This window comes from Moschus berezovskii, chromosome 8 (genome assembly GCF_049115385.1).
Source record: "Moschus berezovskii isolate FMDL1 chromosome 8, NW_MosBer_1.0, whole genome shotgun sequence".
Classification (NCBI taxonomy): domain Eukaryota; kingdom Metazoa; phylum Chordata; class Mammalia; order Artiodactyla; family Moschidae; genus Moschus; species Moschus berezovskii.
In genome coordinates, this window is record NC_142467.1 from 81,466,174 (window position 1) to 81,493,644 (window position 27,471).

A 27,471-nucleotide genomic window follows, 5' to 3' on the forward strand; every position below is an offset into this window, starting at 1 on the left:
TCACTGGTATGATGAAAAGTAAAGAAAAATCATACTTTTTAAAGTTAGTATCCGGTAAAAGTCATTTTGGATGTTTATTTAGAAACATTATGAATTTTTGCTATATTTTTAGCCCTGTGCATGCAAATTTTGTGAAAAACCCTGAACATTTGAAAATCCATGGTTTTCTAAGATGTTTCAAGGATTTTGGCTAGCACCAAAAATAATACATTGACATGAAATTTATCCTCTCATTGCTGCTGTGGTTATAGCTAATGATGCTAAATATGTAAACCTCCTGTTTATATATTATTAAGGTTTCATGCTAAAAGCATGAAAACGAAAGTTGGTACAGAAGTTTAAGCTGAAAGCCTACTGACTAATCCATTTCACATGATCTACTATAAAATGAACTCAAAGAACTGGGAAAGAAATTTGTTAAGATCTCAGCAAGAAAATGAACACTTCAACCTGGTACAGCAAAGAATCTGACATTTATAACAGATGTCTTATTTAACAACAGTAAAAATGTACATATAGTAAAGCATATAGCTGAGCATGTTAGTCACTTTTTATTTTTCAACAAAATTATAATGATAAAGGTGACATAATTCATTTTTAAAACGCTAAGTAAAAGCTACAATTAACCATGCCACCAAAACAAAATCACTGTATTTCGTTCTAGCATTTTTTCATGAGGTGTATTTTTTGTATGGTTGTCACCATGATGTAAGGGCCATTTTATCCACTGCTTTTTTCTGCAGTTACAAAATGTATATAGCCATCACTTTGAATGAACCACAGATCTTAGGAAAACAGAGCTGCCCCCTCTGTCTGCTTTTAATCCATTAACACTTACGGATTAACACATAACCCCATATTTAACTTATGTTTCTGAAAGAAAAAGTATGAAGTCAGTACAGGGAAAGATAGGAGCAGGGGGGTGATAGAGAAGTTAAAAATAAAACTCTTGTCGAAAATAATGTAAAGGGTTGGCAGTGGCAGAGATTAAATACATTGCATCTTTTTTCCCCTCTTTACTGGAACATTTCTTCCCTTTGCTTAGCCATGGATATAAACCCTGCAGCTCCCTGATTGTCTAGAAGGTTGTGGAGTTAAGAAAGTCAGGAATGAGGTGGTGTCAGAAAGAAAACTTCAGGGCAGAGACCCAGTCTCCTCCCCATATTTTGGTTTTACTGAACTCAAAACTGGTAGAGAACTCTCCTTTTGGTAGAAATGAGTTCAAGGGAATCCCAGCAAGGAAGGGTGAAAACTCAGGGAGATAAGCATCGTGGAGGGAAGTAGGGGAAGAAATGAAGCCCAGGGTCAAGGGAAAACTGGTACAGAACCTGAGAGCCTTTGACCTTGTGCAGCCCCCAGGTGACTTCCTCCTCAGAAGTCACTCTGTCATAAGGGAGGAGGGATTTTCCCTGCCCTGCCTTCCCAATCAAGGCAATGGTATGACTGAGGAGGGGAGGATCATTACTGATTTTGGAGTTTCTCATCATCTCAGAGAGCACCCACTTCTGGCTGAGAGCTTATCCTTTTTCTTTTGTCTCCCAATGGGTTCTTTATCCCTATTTGAAACAAACGGACGCACTTTGTCCACTTAGCTCCTTTGCCCTGACTCTTCACCTAAGAAAAAATTTGAAAGTCATGTAATAGAAACAGGATACTAGAATCTCATAGTTGAAGGATTCTCAGAGGGAGAAAAGAATCATCTACAAAAATCCAGACTCTTCCACGGCACTGATTGCTCAGGCCCTTGCGTCTCACCGTGCGATCTGGAGCCAGAACCAGCACAGTCAGCACCACCTACAAGCCTGTTAGAAATGCATACTCAGCCCTACTCTAGACTCCCACATCAGAATCTGCATCCTACCAGGCTCTCCAGGCCAATCCTTTGTGCAGATGCAAGTTTGAGAAGGTGAAAGTGAAAGTCATTCAGTCATGTCCGACTCTTTGAGCCGACCCCATGGACTATACAATGCATAGAATTCTCCAGGCCAGAATACTGGAGTGGGTAGCCGTCCCCTTCACCAGGGGATCTTCCCAACCCAGTGATCGAACCCAGATCTCCCGCATTGTGAATGGATTCTTTACCAGCTGAGCCACAAGGGAAGCCCTCAAGTTTGAGAAGCACTGACTTAAGCCACCCTTAACATTTCATCTGAGTTAACAACCATGAACTAGTCTCACTTCTTTCTTCACCTTCAATCCTACCATACCACCTTTCCACCAAGTAGGCACAAAGATGTATTTTTAATATAAAGTTGGACTTCCCTGATAGCGTAGTGGATAAGAATCTGCCTGCCAATGCAGGGGACAAAGATTCAATTCCTGGTCCAAGAAGATCCCAAATGCCACAGAACAACTAAACCAGTGAGCTGCAAATACCTAGCCTATGTGCTATAGCTTCTGAAGCCTGTGTGCCTAGAGCCCTTGCTCCTCAAGGGAAGACACCACAATGAGAAGCCTGAAGACTGCAGCGACAAAGAATAGCGCTTGTTCTAGCAAAGCAGCGAAGACCCAGCACAGCCAATATATTACACTGTTGGTAGAAATGCAAACTAGTACAGCCAATATGGAGACAGTGTGGAGATTCCTCAAAAAACTGGAAATAGAACTGCCATGTGATCCAGCAATCGCACTCCTGGGCATACACACTGAGGAAACCAGAATTGAAAGAGACACATGTACTCCAGTGTTCATTGCAGCACTGTTTATAATAGCCAGGACATGGAAGCAACCTAGATGTCCATCTGCAGACAAATGGATAAGAAAGCTTTGGTACATATACACAATGGAGTATTACTCAGCCATAAAAAGAATACATTTGAATCAGTTCTAATGAGGTGGATGAAACTGGAGCCTATTACACAGAGTGAAGTAAGCCAGAAAGAAAAACACCAATACAGTATACTAATACATATATATGGAATTTAGAAAGATGGTAACCTTAACCCTGTATCAGTTCAGTTCAGTTGCTCAGTCATGTCCGACTCTTTGCAACCCCATGAATCACAGCACGCCAGGCCTCCCTGTCCATCACCAACTCCCGGAGTTCACTCAAACTCACGTCCACAGAGTCGGTGATGCCATCCAGCCATCTCATTCTCTGTCGTCCCCTTCTCCTCCTGCCCGCAATCCCTCCCAGCATCAGAATCTTTTCCAGTGAGTCAACTCGTCACATGAGGTGGCCAAAGTATTGGAGTTTCAGCTTTAGCATCAGCCCTTCCAATGAACATCCAGGATTGATCTCCTTTAGAATAGGCTGGTTGGATCTCCTTGCAGTCCAAGGGACTCTCAAGAGCCTTCTCCGGCACCACAGTTCAAAAGCATCAATTCTTTGGCAATCAGTTTTCTTCACAATCCAACTCTCACATCCATACATGACCATGGGAAAAACCATAGCCTTGACTAGACGGGCCTTTGTTCGCAGAGTAATGTCTCTGCTTTTTAACATGCTATCCAGGTTGGTCATAACTTTCCTTCCAAGGAGTAAGCGTCTTTTAATTTCATGGCTGAAATCAGCATCTGCAGTGATTTTGGAGCCCCCCAAAAATAAAGTCTGACACTGTTTCCACTGTTTCCCCATCTATTTCCCATGAAGTGATGGGACCAGATGCCATGATCTTTGTTTTCTGAATGTTGAGCTTCAAGTCAACATTTTCACTCTCCTCTTTCACTTTCATCAAGAGACTTTTTAGTTTCTCTTCACTTTCAACCATAAGGGTGGTGTCATCTGCATATCTGAGGTTATTGATATTTCTCCCAGCAGTCTTGATTCCAGCTTGTGCTTCTTCCAGCCCAGCGTTCCTCATGATGTACTCTTCATATAAGTTAAATAAGCAGGGTGATAATATACAGCCTTGATGTATTCCTTTTCCTAGTTGGAACCAGTCTGTTGTTCCATGTCCAGTTCTAACTGTTGCTTCCTGACCTGCATAAGGTTTCTCAAGAGGCTGGTCAGGTGGTCTGGTATTCCCATCTCTTTCAGAATTTTCCAGAGTTTATTGTGATCCACACAGTCAAAGCCTTTGGCATAGTCAATGAAGCAGAAACAGATGTTTTTCTGGAACTCTCTTGCTTTCTCCACGATCCAGCAGATGTTGGCAATTTGATCTCTGATGCCTCTGCCTTTTCTAAAGCCTGCTTGAACATCTGGAAGTTCACAGTTCACATATTGCTGAAGCCTGGCTTGGAGAATTTTGAGCATGACTTTACTAGCATGTGAGATGAGTGCAATTGTGTGGTAGTTTGAGCATTCTTTGGCATTGCCTTTCTTTGGGATTGGAATGAAGACTGACCTTTTCCAGTCCTGTGGCCACCGCTGAGTTTTCCAAATTTGCTGGCATATTGAGTGCAGCACTTTCATAGCATCATCTTTCAGGATTTGAGATAGCTCAATTGGAATTCCATCACCTCCCCTAGCTTTGTTCGTAGTGATGCTCTCTAAGGCCCATTTGACTTCACATTCCAAGATGTCTGGCTCCAGGTACTCCACCATCGTGATTATCTTGGTCATGAAGATCTTTTTTGTACAGTTCTTCTGTGTATTCTTGCCACCTCTTCTTAATATCTTCTGCTTCTGTTAGGTCCATACCATTTCTGTCCTTTATCGAGCCCATCTTTGCACAAAATCTTCCCTTGGTATCTCTAATTTTCTTGAAGAGATCTCTTGTTTTTCCTATTCTGTTGTTTTCTTCTATTTCTTTGCATTGATCGCTGAGGAAAGCTTTCTTATCTCTGCTTGCTATTCTTTGGAACTCTGCATTAAGATGCTTATATCTTTCCTTTTCTCCTTTGCTTTTCACTTCTCTTCTTTTCACTGCTATTTGTAAGGCCTCCTCAGACAGCCATATTGCTGTTTTTTTTTTTAACCCTGTATGCTGCTGCTGCTGCTAAGTCACTTCAGTCGTATCCGACTCTGTGTGACCCCATAGATGGAAGCCCACCAGGCTCCCCCGTCCCTGGGATTCTCCAGGCAAGAACACTGGAGTGGGTTGCCATTTCCTTCTCCAATGTGTGAAAGTGAAAAGAGAAAGTGAAGTCGCTCAGTCTGTCCGACCCCTAGCAACCCCATGGACTGCAGCCTACCAGGCTCCTCCATCCATGGGATTTTCTAGGCAAGAGTACTGGAGTGGCTTGCCATTGCCTTCTCTGGTTAACCCTGTATATGAGACAGCAAAAGAGACACAGGTGTATAGAAGAGTCTTTGGGACTCTGAGGGAGAGGGTGAGGGTGGGATGATTTGTGAGAATGGCGTTGAAACATGTATATTATCATATGTGAAACGAATCACCAGTCCAGGTTTGACGCATGATACAGGATGCTCGGGGCTGGTGCATGGGGATGACCCAGAGGGAGGATAAGGAGAGGAGGGAGGTGGGAGGGGGCTTCAAGAAGGGGAACACATGTACACCTGGGGCGGATTCATGTCAATGTATGGCAAAACCAACCAATATAATATTGTAAAGTAATTAGCCTCCAATAAAAAAATTTAAAAAATAGAAAATGCAAAACAGACCCTGTTATTATCTGTGGAACCCCCTTAGAATACCCCATTTCAAAAAAAAAAAAGAATACCCCATTTCATTTAAAATATAAACCAAACTCCTTTTTATGGTCAATAAAACCCTCAAATGAGTTGGCCCCTGACAACCTTGCCTAACTTCATCTTTGCTCTTCTTCACCCTGGCTCATTCTGCTCTAGATACGAGAACTGTGAAACCTGCCAGATTCTGTCCTGCATCAGACATTTGAGGATGGGCTTCCCTCTACCCAAATCTCCACAACATCATCTTTTATCCTATATTTTCCCCTTCGGAGAAAGATGAGAATTGTAATTCCCATCTTCCCCTCAAGTGATTGTCTTCTTCTCATCCTCAGGTCTTGGCTTAGGTCGTATCATTGCCATGATGAGGCTTCTCGTCTGTTCTCTGTTCCATCAGAGCAATTTGCACTTTGTAATTTCTCATTCATCTGTGTACTTGCTTGACTGCCGGCTTGCCCTCTGTGGACGATGATTATGTCTGTTTCATTCGCCTCTGTACCCCTTGAACCGTGCGCACAGAGAACATTCAACAGATGTTTGTAGAATGAATGGACCCTGTAAGAGGCTTTTAACATTCTACCAGTTACTTTAGCACTTCTGAATAAGTGTTATTCTATTCTTGTATCTCTTGCATATAAAGAAAGTGCCACCTTTAACCAGTTGAAGGAATTGGCAGCTGAATTCAGAACTAATTCTCAGTGATAAGATGACTCTAAATTTAGGCTGATGCCACTAAAGATAAACAAAGTAGGGAAATTCTTCCACTCAGCTGTTTCTAAGAAAACTTGTTATTAAAAACCATTTTACTAATGTTACTTCATAGTCAGTGGTTACCAAAATCTATAGACAGAGTGTACCGTTTGGGATTTAGACTAAAGTGAATCTCAAATGAGTACAACCAAGTTTTACTACTGGTGTCTATGATTCCATTGCTCACATGTGACCCAAATAGAAAAAAAAAAAATGTGAATCACATGTTTAGGGGATGCTTTTCATTTTGATAAGGCAGTTCTGTGGTGTTACGGAAAGAAAGTTGAAGTCCGGGAGTCTCGGTCCTGGTTGAGCAGTCAGCGTAATGTGTAATTTTCCACATAACGCTTAAAATTCTCTGAGTTCTCATTTATTTTCAAGTGAGAAGAACAGAGGCACCAATCACCCTCTGCAGCTGCTGTGAAAACATCTAGTGAAATCATCTTGCCTTGTAGTCAGAAACATAGGAGGTTTTACACCAACATATTGTGTTAGCAATTTAAGGATGGAGGACATTTTAGGAAAGTTCTAATTAAGAAACAGCATTTGGAGAGCTTTTTATTTGCTGATAGTTTATAACAGTGCCTGAGAAGTGTGTACTGAGCTGCAGCAGACAGGGAGGCACGTGGCTCTGCTAGGCTTTCTCCTGGACGAACCTCTGTCTGTATTTTGCTGCGTTCCCTGTACCTTCCCTGTTCTGTCCACAGCCTTGTAATGAAGAGCTCTGCCGGGCGCCCCACCAGCTTGGGTGGGCAGACCCTTGTGAAAAAGGGGGCTGCAGGCCAGGCTAGTTCTTCCTCCCATTTCTCCACCCTTCCAGACGTTTAAGTGCTTCCCCCTCAAAATGGGACCAGAGTTCATACACTTACCACTTTTTTCTGGAAAATAGAGTTCATTTAACGTTTAGTTTAAAAAAAAGTGGGAGAACACTCTTGCATCCTCAAGATGTGTCCACCCTTTTCTCTTGTTGTATCTAAAGCTGTATTCCTAATGTGGATACGTGACTTCATACAGAGAAAACTTTACTGATGGCATTCTGGGAGCCAGCCATCTGTTGGAGCTGTCAAGTAGAGGGTAGAGGGTGGGGATTTTTTTCAACCCCCATCCCCTGCCCTGCCCACCCCCTCTGCCTCTTGCTATCTTAGCAAGGAGCAGTCTCTTGATGTTTCCTGGCCTTGACAGATCAGCACTGTAAAACATCGCCACCTTCAGTTAAAACTGGTAAGCGTGGTTCTGCACTTTCCAGAAACCATGCTGAGCAAGCTCTCCCCTGTCTCCACACTTTTCTGCTTGCTGAGCCTTTGTACCATGCGTGGATGTGTATCTCTCTCGACAACTTAGCACTGAGAGAGAAAAAAAAGGAAACCTGGTAATGGGCCTAGAGTGGATACAAGAGTTTATCCACCCAAAAGGTTTTGCTGATGTCAGAGTAGAGGTCAACATGCTTTTCTGTCTGACTCTTTGAGACCCCATGGACTGTAGCCCGCCAGTCTCCTCTGTCAATGGGTATTCTCCAGGCAAGAATACTGGAGCGAGTTGCCATTCCCTTCTCCAGGGAATCTTCCAGACCTGGGGATCAAACCTGAGTCTGTTGCACTGGCCGGAGGTTCTTTACCACTGAACCACCTGGGAAGCCCTTTTAGGTAACAGAATAACTTAAACCATGTACTTTGTTGAGAATCACGCATTGCTCTTTTATAGGAACCATACTTTTTAAAGGTCCAAAGATTTTAAGTAGTAAAAATATTATGTCACATTTCATGATAGAACATACATCTTTGGTGAAGAAGTATCTTTCCTATCCAGGTAGTAAGGGATTTTGAGTATTTCTGTGAGTTTTCACCCAACAAATAGACGTGTGCAGATGGGGCACAAAGTGACACGCGCAGGTCTTGACAGCTCAGGGCAGGGCTGGGAATTACAAAGCCGGACTCTGACACTTTCTACAGCTGCTTGGTATCAGCAGCCACTCAAATTCAGGAAGTTGAGAACCAAATCAATGAATCTTTTCCAATAATATTGTAACATCACAATGTAAATAAATCTTTGGTTGATATTTTTATAAGAAAATCCTCTGTACTTTCCCCTCAGCCTCACAACATGCTCAATAAAGGGTCTGTGGCACCAGTGAAAGGGATGAGCAGACAACTCCATGGGAACGTTCCAGAAACATGTGTTCCTCCCTCCCACCAGCTCTTCCCAACATTGTGGCCTGACACAATACTCCAGATTCAGAAACCCTTTCTTAGATCAGGTTCCAATCTAGGCCCCACAGATGGTACAGAGAGCACTCAGCAAGTAATCTTCAGTCAGGCTTCGTATCCTTCTTCATTTGTCATGAGAGGATGTAAGTCACCTGTCACCACTCTGTAGAACTTGAAGTGTTTTTGATAAGTGGGCCCACAATGAATTTCATTTACATTGGATTAAGGAAATTTGACTCTAGCATTGACCCTCCTGATCTTTCATTGATATCCCTCTCTTAGGTATAGGAATGGAAGGAAATGGCCTCTTGGAGAACTTCAAAGCCGTGTCCTTGAAGATGCCTAGGTTTCCAGTAGCTGTAGATGTGAAGGGCATTGTTGTGTACATTAAGGCAATTACAGCTAAAGCTGATCATTTTGTTTCTCAAGGAAAATAGTATTCCTTTACCTTTTAACAATAAATAGCAAGAAAACAGTATTTTATCATAAAGATACACCCCTTTTCTTGATGTCGAAAGCTAATTTTCTAGTTATGGACACATAACTCCATATTTAGAAATGAAATAGACATTTTGGGAGCCAGCACTGATGTTCCATCTCAAAAATTGGATCCACCGTTGCAATTGCAAACTGTACATTATCTTCCTAAGAAAATACTAATTTATCAGTCCCAAGAGCCAAAGAGTTGTTCTGTGTCAGCAATCAGCTTAGCCTCATAATTATAAATTTGTGAAGATCTGTTGAAAGACATGGATCCAGAAGAATTATAGTGTTTCATAGTGAGTCACTCAGAATAAAGAGCCCTGTTATTTGTAGACATTCCATACAGTCATAGAAATTTAGAGGTGGGTCAGGTCTTAGCCATCATGTGTCTAACCCCTTTATTTTACAGATGAAGCAATTTTGGCTTAGAACTTAGGAAATACTTGAAAATAATACGTAGCACATCTTCAATAGCTTTACCAAGACTGTCTTTGAAATATTCAACACATTCAGTGTGTCCAAATTGTGGGCAAGAGTGACTCACCGTGACAAGACTCATATGTATGTAGTATACTTTGCATCTTTGGTCTAGCATATTCCTTTGTCTCCCCTGCCCAACACCCTCTCTCCAGACCTTCATTCATTTATTTATTTTTTAAGACGTTTAGTCCTTGGTCCCTGTATCTGTGACATGCTGTGCTTGAGAGAGGACTGTTATAAACAGATTGGTTCATAAGCAGTCTTTGACTTTGAGACTCTCAGTAGAGAAGGTGAGACAAATGCTTAAGTGAATTGTTGAAACAGAGCTTTTAAAATGCCTGACTCTCAGTATTGGCAAGTATATCTCAGGGCACTGAGAAGCAAAGGACAACAATTGTCTGGGAAAGTCAGAGGAAGTGAACCAAGGAGGTAACACATGAGGGGAATCTTGGCAGATGAGCTTCCATCTCAGGCAGAGAAGGCAGCAAAGGCATCATGGGACAGGGGTACTCGCCACAAGGAAGGAAAATGAGAGAAGGATATGGGACGTCCAGAAAGGGTGAGTTTAGCAATGGAAAGGCAGAGGAAAGTTAGTGATGTGGGAATGATGGCGCTGAGATGAGAAGATAAATTAGAAAATAAAGAATGCTCAAGAATTTAGCTACTATCCTGAAAGTAAAAGGTTTGTCAAAACTTAGTTGTTCAAGTATTATTTCTGCAACATGAATACATGTAAAGTTTTTTCTGCCATTTTTGTTTTACCTGTAAACCACTTGTATTATTATTTTAAACCTGTTTTTCTAATACCACTTATTTTCAGCAGATTTGTTTTTAGGAGAAACTTTTGGTCAGTGTTTAAGTAGAAAATCACTGTCATAGTAAATTCAAAGGCATCATTAAAATGGGATAGAAATAAAGCATTTCTGTGAACTCTTTGCTTATGAAAATCTCTGAAGTAAAGGCCCACAGTCTCATTATTCTGAAAGGAGTTTGTAAGTTTGGGAGAGGAGTTAAAGTCATTGTAGCACCTAACTAACAGTTTTTAAATTAAGAAGAAGAAAGAGTTGAAAGGTGAGAAGCTTGCTTATTCTTTAAATCAGGGGTATTTAGCATGGTTTCTGTACACTGGGGTATGCCTCCCCCATATTGGGGAAATATTGTTTTAGGAATTACAAGACCACTTCAAAGTTTCTAAATTAAGACGTGACAAAATCAGACTTACCTGAATAAGAGATCAAAAAGGGAAACCTAAGAGGAGAGTGAAAAGGTTGACTTGAAGCTCAACATTCAGAAAACAAAGATCATGGCATCTGGTCCCATCACTTCATAGGAAATAGATGGGGAAACAATGGAAACAGTGTCAGACTTTATTTTTTTGGGCTCCAAAATCACTGTGGATGCTGATTGCAGCCATGAAATTAAAAGACACTTACTCCTTGGAAGGAAAGTTATGACCAACCTAGATAGTATATTAAAAAGCAGAGACATTACTTTGCCAACAAAGGTCCGTCTAGTCAAGGCTGTGGTTTTTCCAGTTGTCATGTATGGATGTGAGAGTTGGACTGTGAAGAAGGCTGATCGCCAATGAATGGATGCTTTTGAACTGTGGTGTTCGAGAAGACTCTTGAGAGTCCTTTGGACTGCAAGGAGATCCAACCAGTCCATTCTAAAGGAGATCAATCCTGGGCGTTCATTGGAAGGGCTGATGCTAAAGCTGAAACTCCAATACTCTGGCCACTTCATGCAATGAGTTGACTCACTGGAAAAGACTCTGATGCTGGGAAGGATTGGGGGCGGGAGAAGAAGGGGACGACAGAGAATGATTTGGCTGGATGGCATCACCGACTTGATGGACATGAGTTTGAGTGAACTCCGGGAGTTGGTGATGGACAGGGAGGCCTGGCGTGCTGTGATTCATGGGATCGCAAAGAGTCGGACACGACTGAGCGACTGAACTGAACTGAACTGACTGAAGAAGTAGACAGAACCCTGCACAGACTATGGGAAGGTCTCAGTGTGATAAGAGGAAGTGAGGGACCAAACTAAAGAAGGACTGAGGATCAGGCCACAGTAAGACTTGCCGCCTAAGGGGTGAGGGGCAGGGATCATAAAAGAGAAGGGTCCACATATAAGCGATATCATGTGATATTTGTCTTTCACTTACACTATTCAGTTTGACAGGCTCTAGGTCCATCCTTGTCACCGCAAATGGAGTTATTTCCTTATTTTTATGGTCATGTAATATTCCATTGTATGTATGTACCACATCTCCTTTATCCAGTCATCCATCAGTGGACATTTAGCTTGCTTCCATGTCCTGGCTATTGTAAATAGTTCTGCAGTGAACATTGGGGTACGTGTATCTTTTTGAATTATGGTTTTCTTCAGATATATGCACAGGAGTGGGATTGCTGGATCATGAAATCTAAAAGAAAAATGGTACAAATGAACTGATTTATGAAACAAAAATAGAGTCACGGATGTAGAAAACAAACTATGGTTACCAAGAGGGAAAGGGAGAGAGGGATAGATTGGGGACTTGGGGGTTGACATATATACGTGTTATATGTAAAATAGATAGCTACCAAGAATCTACTGTATAGCACAGGGAACTCTACTTACTGCTCTGCAATGACCTATATGGGAAAAAATCTAAAAAAGGGTAGATCTGTGTGTATGCACAACTGATTCATTTTGCTGTACAGAAGAAACTGACACAGCATTGTAGGTCAACTATACTCCAACAGAAGCTAATTTAGACAAAGAAATAGAGACAAAGATCAGTGATGCCTTGGAGGTGGTTTGCTTGGGAGCCAGCATACATGGTCATATGATTCAGGAATACATTTAGAGAAGATAGAATATAGAGAGAAAGAGAGAGAGAGTGTGTGTTGGATAAAGAAGTGGAAAGGAGAAAGCAGGCCAGTGTGGAAGGTGATAAAATCCCTGGATCAAAACATTCTACCTGTTACACACACCTGCATAACGTCAGCTCACGTTAGATGCTTGTTGAAGACATGGTGACCTGTAGATGGTCAGCAGGCAATTGGAAATACCCTGCTGGAGATCGGAGACATTCCAAATGCCAATTAGATTAGGAGAGGGAATTATGGCCTATAAATCAGCCTCAAATGCACTTCCATTTACCTACTGACCATTTAGAAAATGTGTGCCATAATCAAGAGGACTGGTTTAAGGTATATTTTATATGTTTCCTTTCATAAGATGTTGAAAATGAATCCACTGTACCAAAAAGTCACTGAGAACCTACTCATATAAAGGAATTTCCTGGGTGCTTTGAGGGATAGAGGGAAATTAGACACAAACTGTGTTCTTACCAAGCTTGTAGAGATCTCATAAGATAATAGATCAAATTTTCAGAGATTTAAAGTTTAACATGTGACTTGTTTATTCATAATTTCCAGGAAACAAATTTAGCCTCAACGTCTTCCTAGTAACCATAGTTAGCCTGATCTTTGTTTCCATGCATTATAAGAAATTTATTATGGTGTTGGCATAAGACAACAGTATAAGTGGAATTTTTGGTAGACATCGAATTGGAAGTGAAAATCTTGTCAGTCATTAAGGGCAATGATGTTATGCTTAAAATGACCATTTTTCCAGCTTAGGAGAAAGAAACTAATTGAGTTTTATCTTTTGTGTATAAACAAAATTTTACTTCTCAGACAAGTATATGGTAATAAATGAGAGCATTCTCATGAAAACTTGTCATCTAATCCATTTTTCCTAACTGGGTTTTTTTTTCCAGGAAGTCAAGACAGAGACTAAAAAGCACAGGTTTCACTCTCAGCCTAAAAGAAAAATCATAGGGTTGAATAAGGAGGACAACAAGCCTAATGGTGATGCCCCTTCTTCAGTTTCTAGGCTCTTCTGTGGAAAGAAGTGTTTTCATAAGATTCAGACAGAATTCATTTCCATAGAGCATTCTTAATGGCCCCTGTCAGAAGAAAACAGCTGGGAAACATATGGTATCCATTTCCCTGTATCACTTGGAAAAAATTTCACATGTAAATAAAGCCAACATAAAAGAGTAGCCCTTTGAACCCATGACCTTATATGATACATAAATACATTGGTACAATGCTCTCGTTGTACTGGCCCACTAAGTTATGTGGCTTGAAAATTTTTTTATTACATCCTGAGATTCACATTATCAAGAATTTCCAAAAACATGAAGGTAGTTGGCAATATATTAGCAAATGCTGTCCCTAATGATAAGTATATATCTCAGAAATGTTAAGGAATATATATATATATATATATATATATTCTACTATAAGCTTTTCAGATAATTGATGGATAAAATTAAAGGCATCTTTACATATTATAAACTCTGTTTCCACTGTTTCTCTGCTCTTTTAAATAAGTAAGTAACCATGTGTTCTTGAAAGGAAGAGTTAAAGGCTTGGCAAGAATTTCTGGCAGGCATTAATTTTTTTAGCTTTACATTTTATAGGGCAAAAGGACATATAAAGGATAGAAAGACTTTGAAATTTATAATGGACCAGTTGGAATTAGTCTTTGCCTTTGCATATTTACATTTCATAAATAAGTAGAAAATCCAGCTCTCATTGGTGATTATTGCTCCTCTGAGTTTATTACAAGGACTTTCGTTCTCTGTGAAATTAAGCTGTGAATCCCTCAGAAGGATGCACTTTGGGCATTTTTAAAGAAATTTACTGTGTTGTACAGAGTGAGATTCAAACTCAGATACTAGCATTTGTTAATTGTCTGCTCTATGTCAAGAACTGTATACATGTAAGAACCAGAGTTAGCTAAAGGCAGAGGAGCAGCAGCTTGAGAGCATCTAGATACCTCCCTTCCCTTCTGGAATATTCTCAGTTAACACCTGTTTCTTACTAGACAGAATCCTGGCCTCACTCCACAGCTGACAGTGTCTTATAAGTTTCTGAAAGTCCTCAGAGAAGGATCGCTTCATGCCGACCTTCTGAGACCACAGGCAAAGTTGTGGTCCACTTGGAGGAAAAACTCACCCACCAATAGGTACCTAGCATTCAGGCTTAGAACGCTTACTCTCATTTTGTTTTGACTCCGGAACTTACCTGAATCCTTTGAGAACACATTGCAGTAGGAAGAAGAATGGCCAGGTCTAAATTTGGGGAACTTTAAATCATTTGTATGCTACTTTCACCCCAAGAATCAGTGATAGCAGGGGCTATTGCAGAAGTTACAGTCCCGGATATACACCCCTCTCATGTTCCTTTAGTTTTTGATTGTGCTGTGTGTGTGTGCGTGTGTACTCAGTCACTCCATCGTGTCCAATTCTTTGAGACCCCATGGACTGTAGCCTACCAGGCTCCTCTGTCCATGGGATTCTCCAGGCAAGAATACTGGACCAATACTGTTGCCATTTCTTCCCCAGGGGATCTTCTCGATCAAACCCCCATCTCTTGCATCTCCTCTATTTTCAGGTGGAATTCTTTACCACTGCACCACCTGGGAAGCCCACTTTTGGGTTGTGCTCACTGGCAAAGAACAGACACACATGGGTGCTTTGGTTTAAACACTTCCCACCTGCTGCCATTCTAGAAGAGGAGACAGAGATGGGAGATGCTGAGTGGGAAGGCATATCCTGAAACCTCATCCCTTTGGTGGAGGATGGTATAAACTAAGTGGGAAAGGAGTAAGAGTCCATAAATCAGTGGCCTGCAAGTTACCAGGGTGCAGGGTCATCTGTCTAGTCAGAGGACGGTCCCAGAGAGGAGGCTGTATCATTGAGGCCGAGGGAGGAGGCCATTGCTCGGTCAGCTTCTGAGGGGAGGCAGGGGCAGCTGGTCATATGAGGCTCCCTGTGGAAGGAAGTGGTGCTTATCTTTCAGCTCTGGATGTGTTGCTGTTTCACTTGACATGTCATCCCAACCAGACACTCAAACACAGACTATACAATCTTTATCTAAACTTTGCACAGAAATGAGAAGGGGGAAAGAATGACTAGCCTGCCTGCTTCACTTTCCCTTTGCAACTTCCTCCTGTTCATTTCTAGCTTTCCAAATGACAGAGGGCAGCAGTGACTCTAAAAGAGCATGTTCCCTTGTGACGTGGCAGTGTGTTATGTTGCTGGTCATATAGCTGGCCAGAAAGCACCATCAAATGCCCATGAGCTGTGGTTGACTCGGATACTAATCAGTCTAGGGTGGGATGACTCCACTGTGCCTTATCTCCCACGGTCCAGCCAGTCCTGACCATTCCATGCCTTCCTGTTCTTTCCCTGATCCATCTAACAGATCACTTAGCGAATCATTCAGTAGTTCTCAGTTTAAGTTTGCCCAGTATTAAATCATTTACCCCTTGTTTCTCTGAGACTTCATGAGCTCTAAGGGTATACCTATGTGTGTGTGCACAAATGCCAGTACATACCTTCTCTCCCTGAATTAGTTTGGAAGTTTATTAAACGCAAAGTATCCTATCCACCAGTTCTGTTTTTCAGAGTGGTGACAAGTATCAACATACTGTCAGGGAGGTGCAACCACTCAGGGAATAAAACAGAATATCTGTCTGGTTTGTTTTCTTTTGCTGTTTGCTTCTACTATTATTACTACGTGAATTAATTTTGAGCCAATACGTGGTAACTTTCTTTTAGCATTCACTGTTTTTCAAGGGTAAGTACAAACTGTTTTATGGTCTACATTCTCTCTTAAATTGTTCCTTAATACCCAGACTTCCTTTGAGCACAACTTGAGTGGATCGTGTCTGCCTACATGGCCGTGCTGTTTTCAGTGTTTCAATTTAATAGTCCCCTCTCTTAATTTATTTTAAAACAGTGTCTAGCTCTGGCTGGAATTGTGGTGTCTCAACTCTTATTACAAACACACAGAAGCCCACAGGAATCGCCGATGTGTATAGTAAGTTCCGCCCAGTGAAAAGAGTGTCCCCACTGAAACACCAGCCAGAGACTCTGGAGAACAATGAAAGTGATGACCAAAAGAACCAAAAGGCAGAGTACCAGAAAGGGGGTGATCCTGACCCAGGCCCCCAACCCGAGGAGCTCGGCCCCAGAGCTGGCGAGGGCAGCCCCCAGAGGAAGAGCACAGAACCCAGCACCCTGGTTGGGGAGCTGGAACACTATGACCTCGACATGGATGAGATTCTCGACGTGCCTTACATCAAATCCAGTCAGCAGCTGGCCTCTTTCACCAAGGCGACTTCGGAAAAAAGAATTTTGGGTTTATGCACAAGCATTAATGGCCTTTCCGGCAAAGCCTGCCCTACAGGAAGTGCTGAGAGCTCCCCGTCTAACATGACACCATTTTGTGTTCTTTCTCCTGTGAAAAGCCCTCACTTGAGAAAAGCATCCTCTTTTGTCCAGGAGCAACAGAAGCTCTCCCCTGAAGAATCAGAGAGTTCTCCTCCTCTTGTTAAATGTGGCTCTGCTTATGAGCCTGAAAACCAGGGTAAGGACTTCCTGCACAAGACCTTCAGTGATCCTCACAGTCGGAAAGTTGACAAGGCAATGACACCAGACTGCCAGCTCAGGGCCTTCCATCTGCAGTCCTCAGCAGCAGACCCCAAACTTGAGGAGCAGATTGGTGGCATGAACTGGACCAGCTCCCAGGGACCCGAAGAAAGGAACGAGTCCCTGAAAAAAGTAAAAAGCATCTTGAACATTGTTAAAGAAGGGCAAATATCTCTCCTGGTGAGTATGAACTAATTCAATATACATACTAACCATCTAGAACTCCAGTTTTATCAACTCCATTCACCAGTAACAGAATGATGATGCTTTTGTTCTAATTTTTGTTTAATTTCTGCTCATGGCTTTAGTTGGGCAATGTGACTTTGGAGTTTTAAAATTAAAACTTAGGTGGTTAATATAAGGAAAAACAAATGGCTATAGAGGGAGTATTATTTCACTTGAACTGTGTGTGAATTCAACTGTAATAAGAACATGTACTCTAAAGTAAAAGCAAAACCAAAAAAAAATCCAGCACTTAAAAAAAATATGAATCTTAATGTCTTTCCTTTTGCTTTTCAAATGGTTCCCAGTGCTCTCACTGAGTTATTTGTGGGGATGTCAGTTCCTTGCTGATGGGGAACTGCCAGATATATGAACAGAGGGTCTTCTGTTTTATCCTGATCATTATTCAGAAGACTTGGACCAGGACGTTTGAAAGCATTTGCAGATAGAGACTTACCCTAGAGCTTGATTGCCCTCTGACCCACATGGAGTTTTTATTTAGTTCCAGGTCTGCATGTCTAGGGAGCATGAAAAAGCTTTTCCAGAGACTCTAGACACAGAGTAACATGATGTAAGAAAAGTCTGTTCTGCTTAGGCTCAGAGAAAACTAAACTGAAATCACATTCCATCTGCCTACATTGTTCTTTCTTGGCTTCCAGACATGGATCAAACAGTAGTAAGCCTGAGCTGACACTGTGGTGTTAATTAAAGTCTCATTCAAGGAAAATCATCACATCTTGGCCATGTAATTCTACTCAGGGTAAAGCTGTGCATAGATAAATATAATGCACTTGGTCTATTACCACAAATTTTAGTGTTAAAATAGGATGATATCATTGAACAATTGTACTAAGTAAAATTTTTTTTGTCTCTTGAAAATGCCTTTTCCATTTCTCCTGGCTCTTCCTCTCTGGTTCATTCCTTTCTTTTATCTTTCCCATGTTTTTATGTTTCCCAAATGACAACACCTCTCAATTTACCCAATAGTCTTTATCAATGAGTTATGCTCAGGGGACTGAACTTCACTTGAGGTGAAGAAACTAGAGTCCAAGTATAGCTTCCAGACGCCTAGGAGTTTGTTTAGGGGTGAAAGTGTCTAGAGGTACCCGGGGGAGCATAGACTACATACAGCACCCATCATGAGGCTTGCCGTCAGGGCCAGCTCTCCAAAGCTCAAGGCAAAGCAGATGGTTACGACAGGTAGTTCGTTCATTCAACAAACCTACCACAGGAAATAAAGCAGAGTCTGGCCCTCAGAACATAGCAGGAGTGGAGGAGACAGGCAAGAAACCTGCTGGTTGCCATGAGTTGTTAGAAAGCTGGCTTGGAGCCTCTACAGACTCATGGACTCATCTCTGTTGCCTGTCTCCCATGAAAGTTAAGTCACTTGAGCATTCCTGCGCTTTCATAGCAAGGAATTCTGACTGATTACAACCCCGTGGGCTTCTGGAAGTTCATCTCTTCTTCCCAAGGCCCAGAGCAAAACCCCCACAGCTTCTCATTCTGTTTTACTGACTTAAGTTTTCCTCATCTTACTATGTGTACAGCCACACCTAGCTGCCGACAATCTAGACAAAATTCATGACGAAAGCGGAAACAATCTCTTACACGTTGCCGCATCGCAGGGACACGCAGAGTGTCTGCAGCACCTCACTTCTTTGATGGGAGAAGACTGCCTCAACGAGCGAAATGTGGAGAAGTTGACTCCAGCAGGCCTGGCCATCAAGGTGACTGGTGGTTGGGGGTTGGGCCCTCCACATGTTCCTGTCGGGTAAGATTTCTAGTAAACTTAAGTGTTAAAGTGGAAAGAAGAGACGGGCGATGTTCCAAGCAAACAACAAGTAAACCTATTGCATTTAAAAGGTTAACCATCTCAGTCACTAACTGTTTTGAGATTTTGAGACCATATTCCAATTTAGGGTAAGCATCAAAACAGCTAGTAAAGAGAAAGGAAAAGGATCTGTTGCCATTTTAAGAACCTTTGTTATTCATGATGACTGTAGTTTGGATTCTTAACCACCCCTGGATCTATGTGAGGCTGTTTCATTTTTTTTCCTAATGTGAGTATAAATGAGCAAGATGAATGGGCAAAAGGTGTATGGTAAGGCATGCAAGCCTAGCACTCAGGAGAATTTCAGAGAATAAAGTGGACCTCTAATGGATTACATCTGAAGTGTCTGCAGTATCAGGAGTTCTTTAGAATATCGGTGCCGAGTTTGAGTTTGGCTCTCGCAGAGCACAGTATGTTATCTGTCAAAAACTAGGCAAATTAATGCCGACTGGGATAGAGTTAAAACCTAGAAACAGTGATACAGGAAAATGTGGTCTTTTATAGCACTGTAGTGAGTACCTCTGTAAAATGTAACACATCACTAGAAGGTTAGCTATTAAACTAAAATTACGTTTAAGATCTTTGGCAAATAAATGTGGAATTCAGTCACATTTATTAAGAAGCCAGAAGTGAAGTTTAGGGAAATATAATACATCTTGTGCTTCTGCATTTGTACTTTGCTTTGCTTAATAGCTTTGGCTTCTAAAAGCTGAATAATCATAATTTTTACAAATAGAATTATATTGAAATATGCTAGGGGAACTTGCTAGTTAAAGTCTGTGAATTCACTAAGGAACATGTTATATTTGAAAAGCAATTTCCTTCCCCTGTATACCTCTTAGGCAAATCTAAATTTTTGTATCTTCAATTTATTTGTCATTCAGCAAAGTTTTACATTGTTAAAAAGTTGCTTTCTATTGTGTTTAATGTTACTCAGTGATTAGGTTTTTTGATCATATAAGAAATCCATGACCCAGTGGATAGATATCATTTTTCTTTAGTTGTCAATGATGCTATGTCAAATAAGAGCTGAACTGCCATCAAGAAAAAAGAAAAAACAAATGTGAGAGAAAATTCAGTATAGTGAAGTTAAACAGTGTTTTTGAGTCCACCAGACATTGTTTTAGGTGCTGGCAAAACAAATGTGAATGAGACGTAGTCTCTTTTCTTAAGGAACTGATAGCCTGGTGGATAAGGCAGGTAAGTTATCAGTGCAGGTTGGTGAATTCGGAATCTAGTCCCATGTCAGAATCCTGTGGGAAGGCAAGAACTGGATTTGGTAATCAGTGGGAATGTCAGTCATGACTAAAATGTTCTTTCCGTGCCAGTGATTGCTGACATCTGCCTTGTCATTTTAGCATTTATACAATACAGTGCTCATTAGTTTTCCTCACTAGTGGTGGGTTTTGAATATATCTTAACTACATAATTGTAGTTAAGTCTTCCCTAGTGGCTCAGATGGTAAAGAGTCTGCCTGCAGTGTGGTAGACCCGGATTCAATCCCTGGGTTGGGAAGATCCCTTGGAGAAAGGAATGGCAACCCACTCCAGTATTCTTGCCTGGAAAAATCCCATGGACAGAGGAGCCTGGCGGGCTACAGTCCATAGAGTCGCAAAGAGTCAGAGATGACTGAGAGACTAACACACACATATAATTGTATAAAATTTGTTAATTTGTGTGCCCAAATGCTTTTTTTGATAGAGTAAGAATCTTCAAAGTAGAAAGATACCTAAGAAATTTAGTGGTCATTAAGCCAACCCTGGGCAAACTCCTTTATGTTATTCATATTAAGCGTTCGTTTATTCTTAAACTCCTCCAGTCAATATAGGTTCTCTCTAATACAATCAGCATGCAAACTTAGTGATTTTTTTTTTCTGCTTTAATGAAGAATATGCATCAAACCCATAGGACTCAAAAGCTCTTATAGTTTTGCAGTCTCAGACTTTTCATACTTTACTTCTGGACAATGATCTGAGAAATGGAAGTGTTCTTTTATTCCTTCATTGAATCTAGAATTTACAAAAGCTGTAAATACAAATATTTTATAACACGTGCCTTGCCTTTTGGCGATTCTGTGCTGACACATGTCCTGCCTCAGCCCATTAGTGTATTGTGATGGACATTGATGAAACTGAGAGAGTCCCAAGAAGTCATCATTCTTCCATTTTAGGACCTTGTTTTGAACACTGGTAACTAACTGGTGGTGTTTCAGCTCGTTAAGCACATTTTGGAGAGCCCTGCTGTCATTAAAGACAAACAAACTTGGTACAAATGGGCAGAAGTTGCTCAGATGATATGACTTGGCTGACAGGAAGCAGAGTCAGAGACAGGATATCAAATAAGAAGATTACATTACAAAAGGGGCTCTGAAGTCATACCAAAGCTTAAGAACATCCCCCCCACACTTAAACTCCTTAAATGGAACATCATAAATTCTTGCCAGCTCCATGCAAAATTTATTGAGTGCTTTCTGGGGGACCCAACACTAGATACTGTGGGAGTTCAAGGTATTATTAAGTGCCCTTTGGGAACAGTTAAACAAAATAATTGTAAAGAAAGTTTCAAAAAGGTGAAAACAATCTGTTTTCTAACATGGAACCAGCACAAAAATTTAGAATCTAAACAGATTTGTAATGAAATAACCTTAATTCTCTTTTAATTTGAGTAAGCCCAAAGACAAAATGCTGGTCTGGTGAGAAAACACATAACCTACTGATACTCCTTTTTAACATACAGTGAGTGACCCAAACCTCAGGGATGTTAGCAAGTAAAAATTTCCAACTAGAACTTAATAAGATTTTTGTTTTGTTGGTAGTTCTATTAATGACAAGTGATATGACTTTCAAACTCATGGTAATGATATAATATTTCCTTTTGCCTCTCTGGCAACTTTTCATTTGTTTAAATATTTCTTCTTCAATGAACTAAGCCTAACACATCAAACAGAACATTCTACCCAATAGCAGCAGAAATAGCATTTTTTTCAAGTGCACATGAAATATTCTCTCTTATAGACCATATGTTGGGTCATAAAACAGACCTCAATAAATTTAAAGTAATTAAAATCATGCAAAGTGTTTGTCTTTAGCTATAATGAAATGCAATTAGGTATTAATAACAGAAGGACACTTAAGATATTCATAAGTATATAGAATTTACACAGTCCAAAATAATCATTATATCAAAAGAGAAATTACAAGGAAAATTGTAAGCTGTTTGGAGATCAATGAAAATGCAACATACCTACATTTAAATACGCACCTAAAGCTCACTTAAAGGGAAATATATGTTTTGGTAAATGCCTGTGTTTAAAAAAAAGGAGAAGGAGGAAGATCTCAAATTAACAGCCTAATCTACCTCGCAAAACTAGAAAAATACCAAATTTAAAGCAAGCAGAAAGAAGGAAATCTAAAACTTTTCAAGCAAAAATAAATGAAATAGACAATAGAAAAGCAATAGAGAAAATCAGCAAAACCAAATTTAGTCTCATAAAAAGCTGCTTAAAAATTAGTAAACCTTTAGTTAGACTAACCAAAGACTCTAGCTGCCATTACGAAAATCAGGACTATTGTCTCACATTTCTGCATTCTGTGTTAATACCCATTGATGTAGATTGTCTTGCTCATAGATGCTCACTATGGTTCCTTTTCCTTTCTTCATTCAGAGGGAATGAAGCGCATTGTATCTGTGGGTTGTTTTGTTTTTTAAGTTCTCCTAAGAAACACTGCATGCTCAAATTGTGTAATTTAAGGAGAGGCCATAATGAATGATTTATATGCGAAACGAGGGTGAAGGGATGGGGTGTAGGTATAGGGAGCATGTGAAGGAAAGTACAATATATTGGGGTCAGTAACCACCAGAACACAATTACCACCCCAGAGCCTAAAAGGGCAGGGGAAGGACCTGAGATAGAGAGGATTGAGTGGAACTGCTGACTTTTGACCTTTGACTGGTTGATAGGACTCAGCAGACCAGTGGCATCTCCATTAAGGGGGAGTTGGGAGCAAAGGGAACCTTAAACACACTCTCTTTTCCTGGTTTCCTGCTACTACTTTCCATCAGCCAAACCCAGTCAAAAGCTAGGGGCCAAGGGAATCAACCCACAGAGATCAGCCTCCCTGGGCAGCAAGGAGGGAAGAAACAGGAGGAGACAGAGCTGAGTGGGGCACCGGGAAGCTATTCAGCAGGTATTAATCATGCTAGGTGACTGTTCTACATGAAATTAACTACAAATTGACTACTTGAAATTCCAGAGTAAGTGAAGAAAGAGCAGATTACTTCCCCTGTCTTATTTTCGGTATAGGCTTCCCTTACTTCACACTCATCATAGTTCTTTTCTCCTGGGCTAAGATCCCACACTGTGTAAACCAGGAAAGTAGCTGAATGTCTCATTTGTCTTCTGGAGTTATTATGAGGATCTAAGATAGCATTTTAATATAGTATAAGATAACAGGTATTGTGTGCTTAGGAAGCTGACATGCTTTGCCTCATTTAATCTTTCAGCTCCATAAGGTAGCTGCTACTAACCCCTGCTATTTCATAGAAGAGAAAATTGAGTATCAGAGAGATGAAGATGCTTATTCGAGGTCTTGTGACTAAGTGGGGATTAAGGATTTAAATCCAGTCCAAAGTCTGGGTCTTAATCACTAGGTTGTGTATGTCATAGCTGTCTTCCTAGTTTGCACGGTGTGGGTTTGAGCACAGGAGAAAAGGACTCCTGTGAGCATCAAGTCAGAGAAGCCTCCTTCAGTGAAAGTAGCATTGGGACTATTTTCCTTTTCTTTATTTTGGACTTCTCACATTGTAACTTATCAAGAGAAAAAGCCAGTTCTAAGAGTTAATGGATAAACAAATTGTAGTATATTCATTCAGTGGAATACTTCTCAGCAATAAAAAGAAATAAGCTATCTCCAAGCAGTAGCTTATGTAGGTAGAAGCATTATGTAGGTAGAAAGAAACCAGGTGTTAAAGAGTGCATATTCTCTTCTGCTGTGATAGGAATCAGAGTGGTCATGTGGGCAAAGGTGAGCGGTATGAGACCAAAGGAGAACTAGAAACATATCCTGTTTCCAGGGGTGGAAATGTCCTATGTCTTGATTGGAGTTGTAGTTACCAGAGAATATACTTGTCAAAAATTCAAATTGTACTTTTAAAAAAGTAAATTTTATAGTTGGCAAACTATACTTTAATAAATTGATTTTGAAATAACTGATGAAATTATGAGAACATATTTAAGTAAAAACCATGCAGTTGATTTAGAGTAAAAATTACTGATCACAGGTATGGTATACTTTTATTGTAAGTGAGTTAAGCCAGAAATAAAAGCTAAAATTCATGTGATTTTTCTTCTTGGTAAAAATGCCACTTATGAGGTAACTTTTAAACTTGAATTACCTTCAATTTCTTTTTTTTTTTTTTTTCTTTTTAATCTAGAATGGTCAGTTGGAGTGTGTACGCTGGATGGTGAGTGAAACAGAAGCCATTGCTGAACTGAGTTGTTCTAAGGATTTTCCAAGCCTTATTCATTACGCAGGTTGTTTTGGTCAGGTATGAAGAAATTTTTAATTATTTTCTGTTTGCATACTGTGTAATCTACTGATTTTTAATATATCAAAATCCAAACCTAAAAAATCATCAAAGATGAATTCAAAGATTTATAGGCAATGATATTCATTGTAGCATTTTTGAAGAAAAAAATGTGTTAAACCTAGATATTTCATGATAGAATATTGGATAAATAATGAAACATTCATATGACAGAATTTTTCAGAAAAATATTCATTATATAATATTGAGTTAAAATATATGATGCAAAACTGTTCCTGTAATTTGGTACCAACTTTGAACTTTGGAGAGAGAGAAAGAGAAATGAATAATAAGACTAGAAAAAAGAACTATGTCTCCACATGTTTATAGTTATTATCACTCAGAATTATAAGTGACTTTTATTTTCTTTTTTTATGTTTTTCACTTCTTTCCAAATTTCCTACAATAAACAAATTTAACTTTTGTGAAAAGGAAAAATGACATATTTTCTTGAACCCAGAATTAAAAAGCAAATCTTTAGTAAGACATTGAGGAAGTCTTGCTTCATTAAAGATAAGCAAAACAATCACTTACCTAAAATTTTCTTAAATATTCGTACATGTTTTCTTTTCCAAAACAGGCTGTTCACATTCAGTTAAACCATCTGTATTGGTATTTTAATTGTCATTGCTAAATTTTACTTTCAGATTAATTGGTAATGATTACAACATTGAGTTTTTCTATTATGTTTGTTTATATATTCAAAGCTTGTTTTATCATCTTCAACAAAGAATTAGAGAATTTTTTTTTTAAAAAGATGAGCAATCATGCAAACAAAGTGAATCTCAGTTACAGTCAGTTTCTGCATTAGGAAATCCCAGTGTGAGTAATTGATGTACACAGATTACAATCCAGTGTATGCAATAAAAAATCATCACTAACTCCCTTTGAGAATGATGAGTATAAATAATCTTTAAAAAAACTGGAACCACAAAATGCCAATCTCAGCCTTAAGAAAATATAAATAAAGTCAGCAGTGCATTAAAATAGATTTAGTCACATTTGTTTGTGGCAAAGAAAATTGCTTCTCATTCTTATAACCGTATCCCTTTGGCTTCATAAACTTTCCCAGTGGCAGTAAATTGTGGTGTTGTCAATGAGAGATTATACTTTCTCGAGCATGACAATCTCAAATTTATAAATAGATTCAGAATATTGCCACAACCTTTCTTTAGTGGGGTTCATGTTAGGTAATACTTTATAATATGCCATGGTAACTTCAATTTATATATATATATATGTAATGTTTCCTATACATACCAAGCACCATGCCACTGGATTTTGTGTACTTTATCTGACTTAGTCTTTAAAACAACATTATAGGATTCTGTTGTTTTTATCCCTAGTCTATAAATGAGGAGAATGAAGACAGAAAGTCGTTTAAGTGGCTGGCATATGTTCTAGTGGCCCCTTAAGAGCAAAGGCTGGATCTCAACTCAGGTCCTTTGACTTTGAGGCCAGATTCTGGTTTTTTCTCCATCCATGTAAATTTGTGTAGCTTGTTTGCAGTGGAACCGATATAGGTGCAGAAGTTCTTCTTTTTTTTTTTTTTTTAATAATTCTATCTAACAATATGTTGTGATCTTTGGAGTGTCTTAAACACAACTCATGGTACTAAATTTATGGAATGAAGAAAGAAGCAAGAACATTTAAAATTTGTAAAAGCCACTGTCTTTGAAGTAATTGCTTCATCTTCTTTGTGTATTGCACTTATGAGTCCCAGCCATGGTGTTCTATGAACTACCATAAGAATTAATAAGTATTTGCTAAAGATGATCTTTTTTTGGCTTAGGCCAGCAGAGGGGAGAATAGTATTTTCAAATGACCAAAAGAATTATGAAGACAAATAGTCCTCATAAATCATTCTCAGTATAAGACGAAATTTTATTTATTCTCAAATTGTCTGAATAATTGTTTCACACCCCTGATTTCATTTGCTTATGTAAAGAGGAGTTTCAGATATCAGTGGAAAAGCTGACTGCAGTTTTGGAAGAGCTTGCCAAAGAAAAGGAGGGAAGGATTGCATTGCTGTTCTGAGACTTTAAGTCAATAATAGGGCATCTGGTATTCTTTGTCCCGGGAAATGTTGCTTATAGGTGCCAGTTTCTCTCTTCAACTCTCACAGCAGGCGTCTCATAACTTTGAAGCCATTGGAACAAAACAAAAAAAGTGCCATTTCTAGGATTTGGTCAGGTGATAGTGTGGTTTATTTGGCTGGAGTAGAGGAAAATACAGAAATTAGTGACCTTTGTGAAGAGCCATGTCAAACATTTGCTTCGTGTTAGTATGAGTCTTCAGATTGTTATTTCAAGTTGATAAGCATTTTTAATGACCTCAAGTACAGCTCTGAGCAGAGTACCCCAGCAGTGCCTTCAGGAAAGCATTCCTACCCAAGTGGAAAATGAAGATACCCATTAGGACTGCAGACTCAGCCCAGCCATCCTACATCTGCTGCAGCCACTTATGTAACAGATAACCTGTGGAGATGCTGAACTTGGAACCATTGCAAGCCTAATATTTTCACAAGGAAGACTGTTACTGAACAGTTTTCTAATGGATTCAGCACATGCAGGTTTTTCTACATCGAGCAGGCACTTGAGTGTGTTCTGCTTTTGTTTCTTCAGTAAATACCTTTTGGAAAGGATAGTACAGAGGAAAATTTCTCTCCTAGTTTATTTTAGTTACCCTCTGCCCCTCCTATAGATACTTAAAAGAATGGGCTCCATTTGACTCACAATTGGCATCTTTTTTCTGGTAAAAAAAATTACCTGTAAGGACTCCAGAACCACAGGGTAGCCAGCAGTTTTTAGTGGTCTCCTGGAGTGATAGATCTTTGGGTAACAGGAATTGATTTTCCTCCTCTTGACACACAAAGTCTCAGAGG

At 39.9% G+C, this 27,471-nt stretch overlaps 1 protein-coding gene across 3 annotated transcripts in view; it reads left to right on the forward strand.

Annotated features, from left to right (window-relative positions):
* Nucleotides 1-27,471, forward strand: part of SNCAIP (synuclein alpha interacting protein) — a 164,733-nt gene that overhangs the window by 103,257 nt on the left and 34,005 nt on the right. For all 3 annotated transcript variants that reach the window (XM_088838795.1, XM_055430038.2, XM_055430040.2), the window contains 3 exons: nucleotides 16,257-17,128; nucleotides 18,718-18,897; nucleotides 24,435-24,548. In XM_088838795.1, the coding sequence (XP_088694921.1) occupies nucleotides 16,257-17,128; nucleotides 18,718-18,897; nucleotides 24,435-24,548 (1,166 nt within the window). The remainder of the gene's footprint in view (nucleotides 1-16,256; nucleotides 17,129-18,717; nucleotides 18,898-24,434; nucleotides 24,549-27,471) is intronic.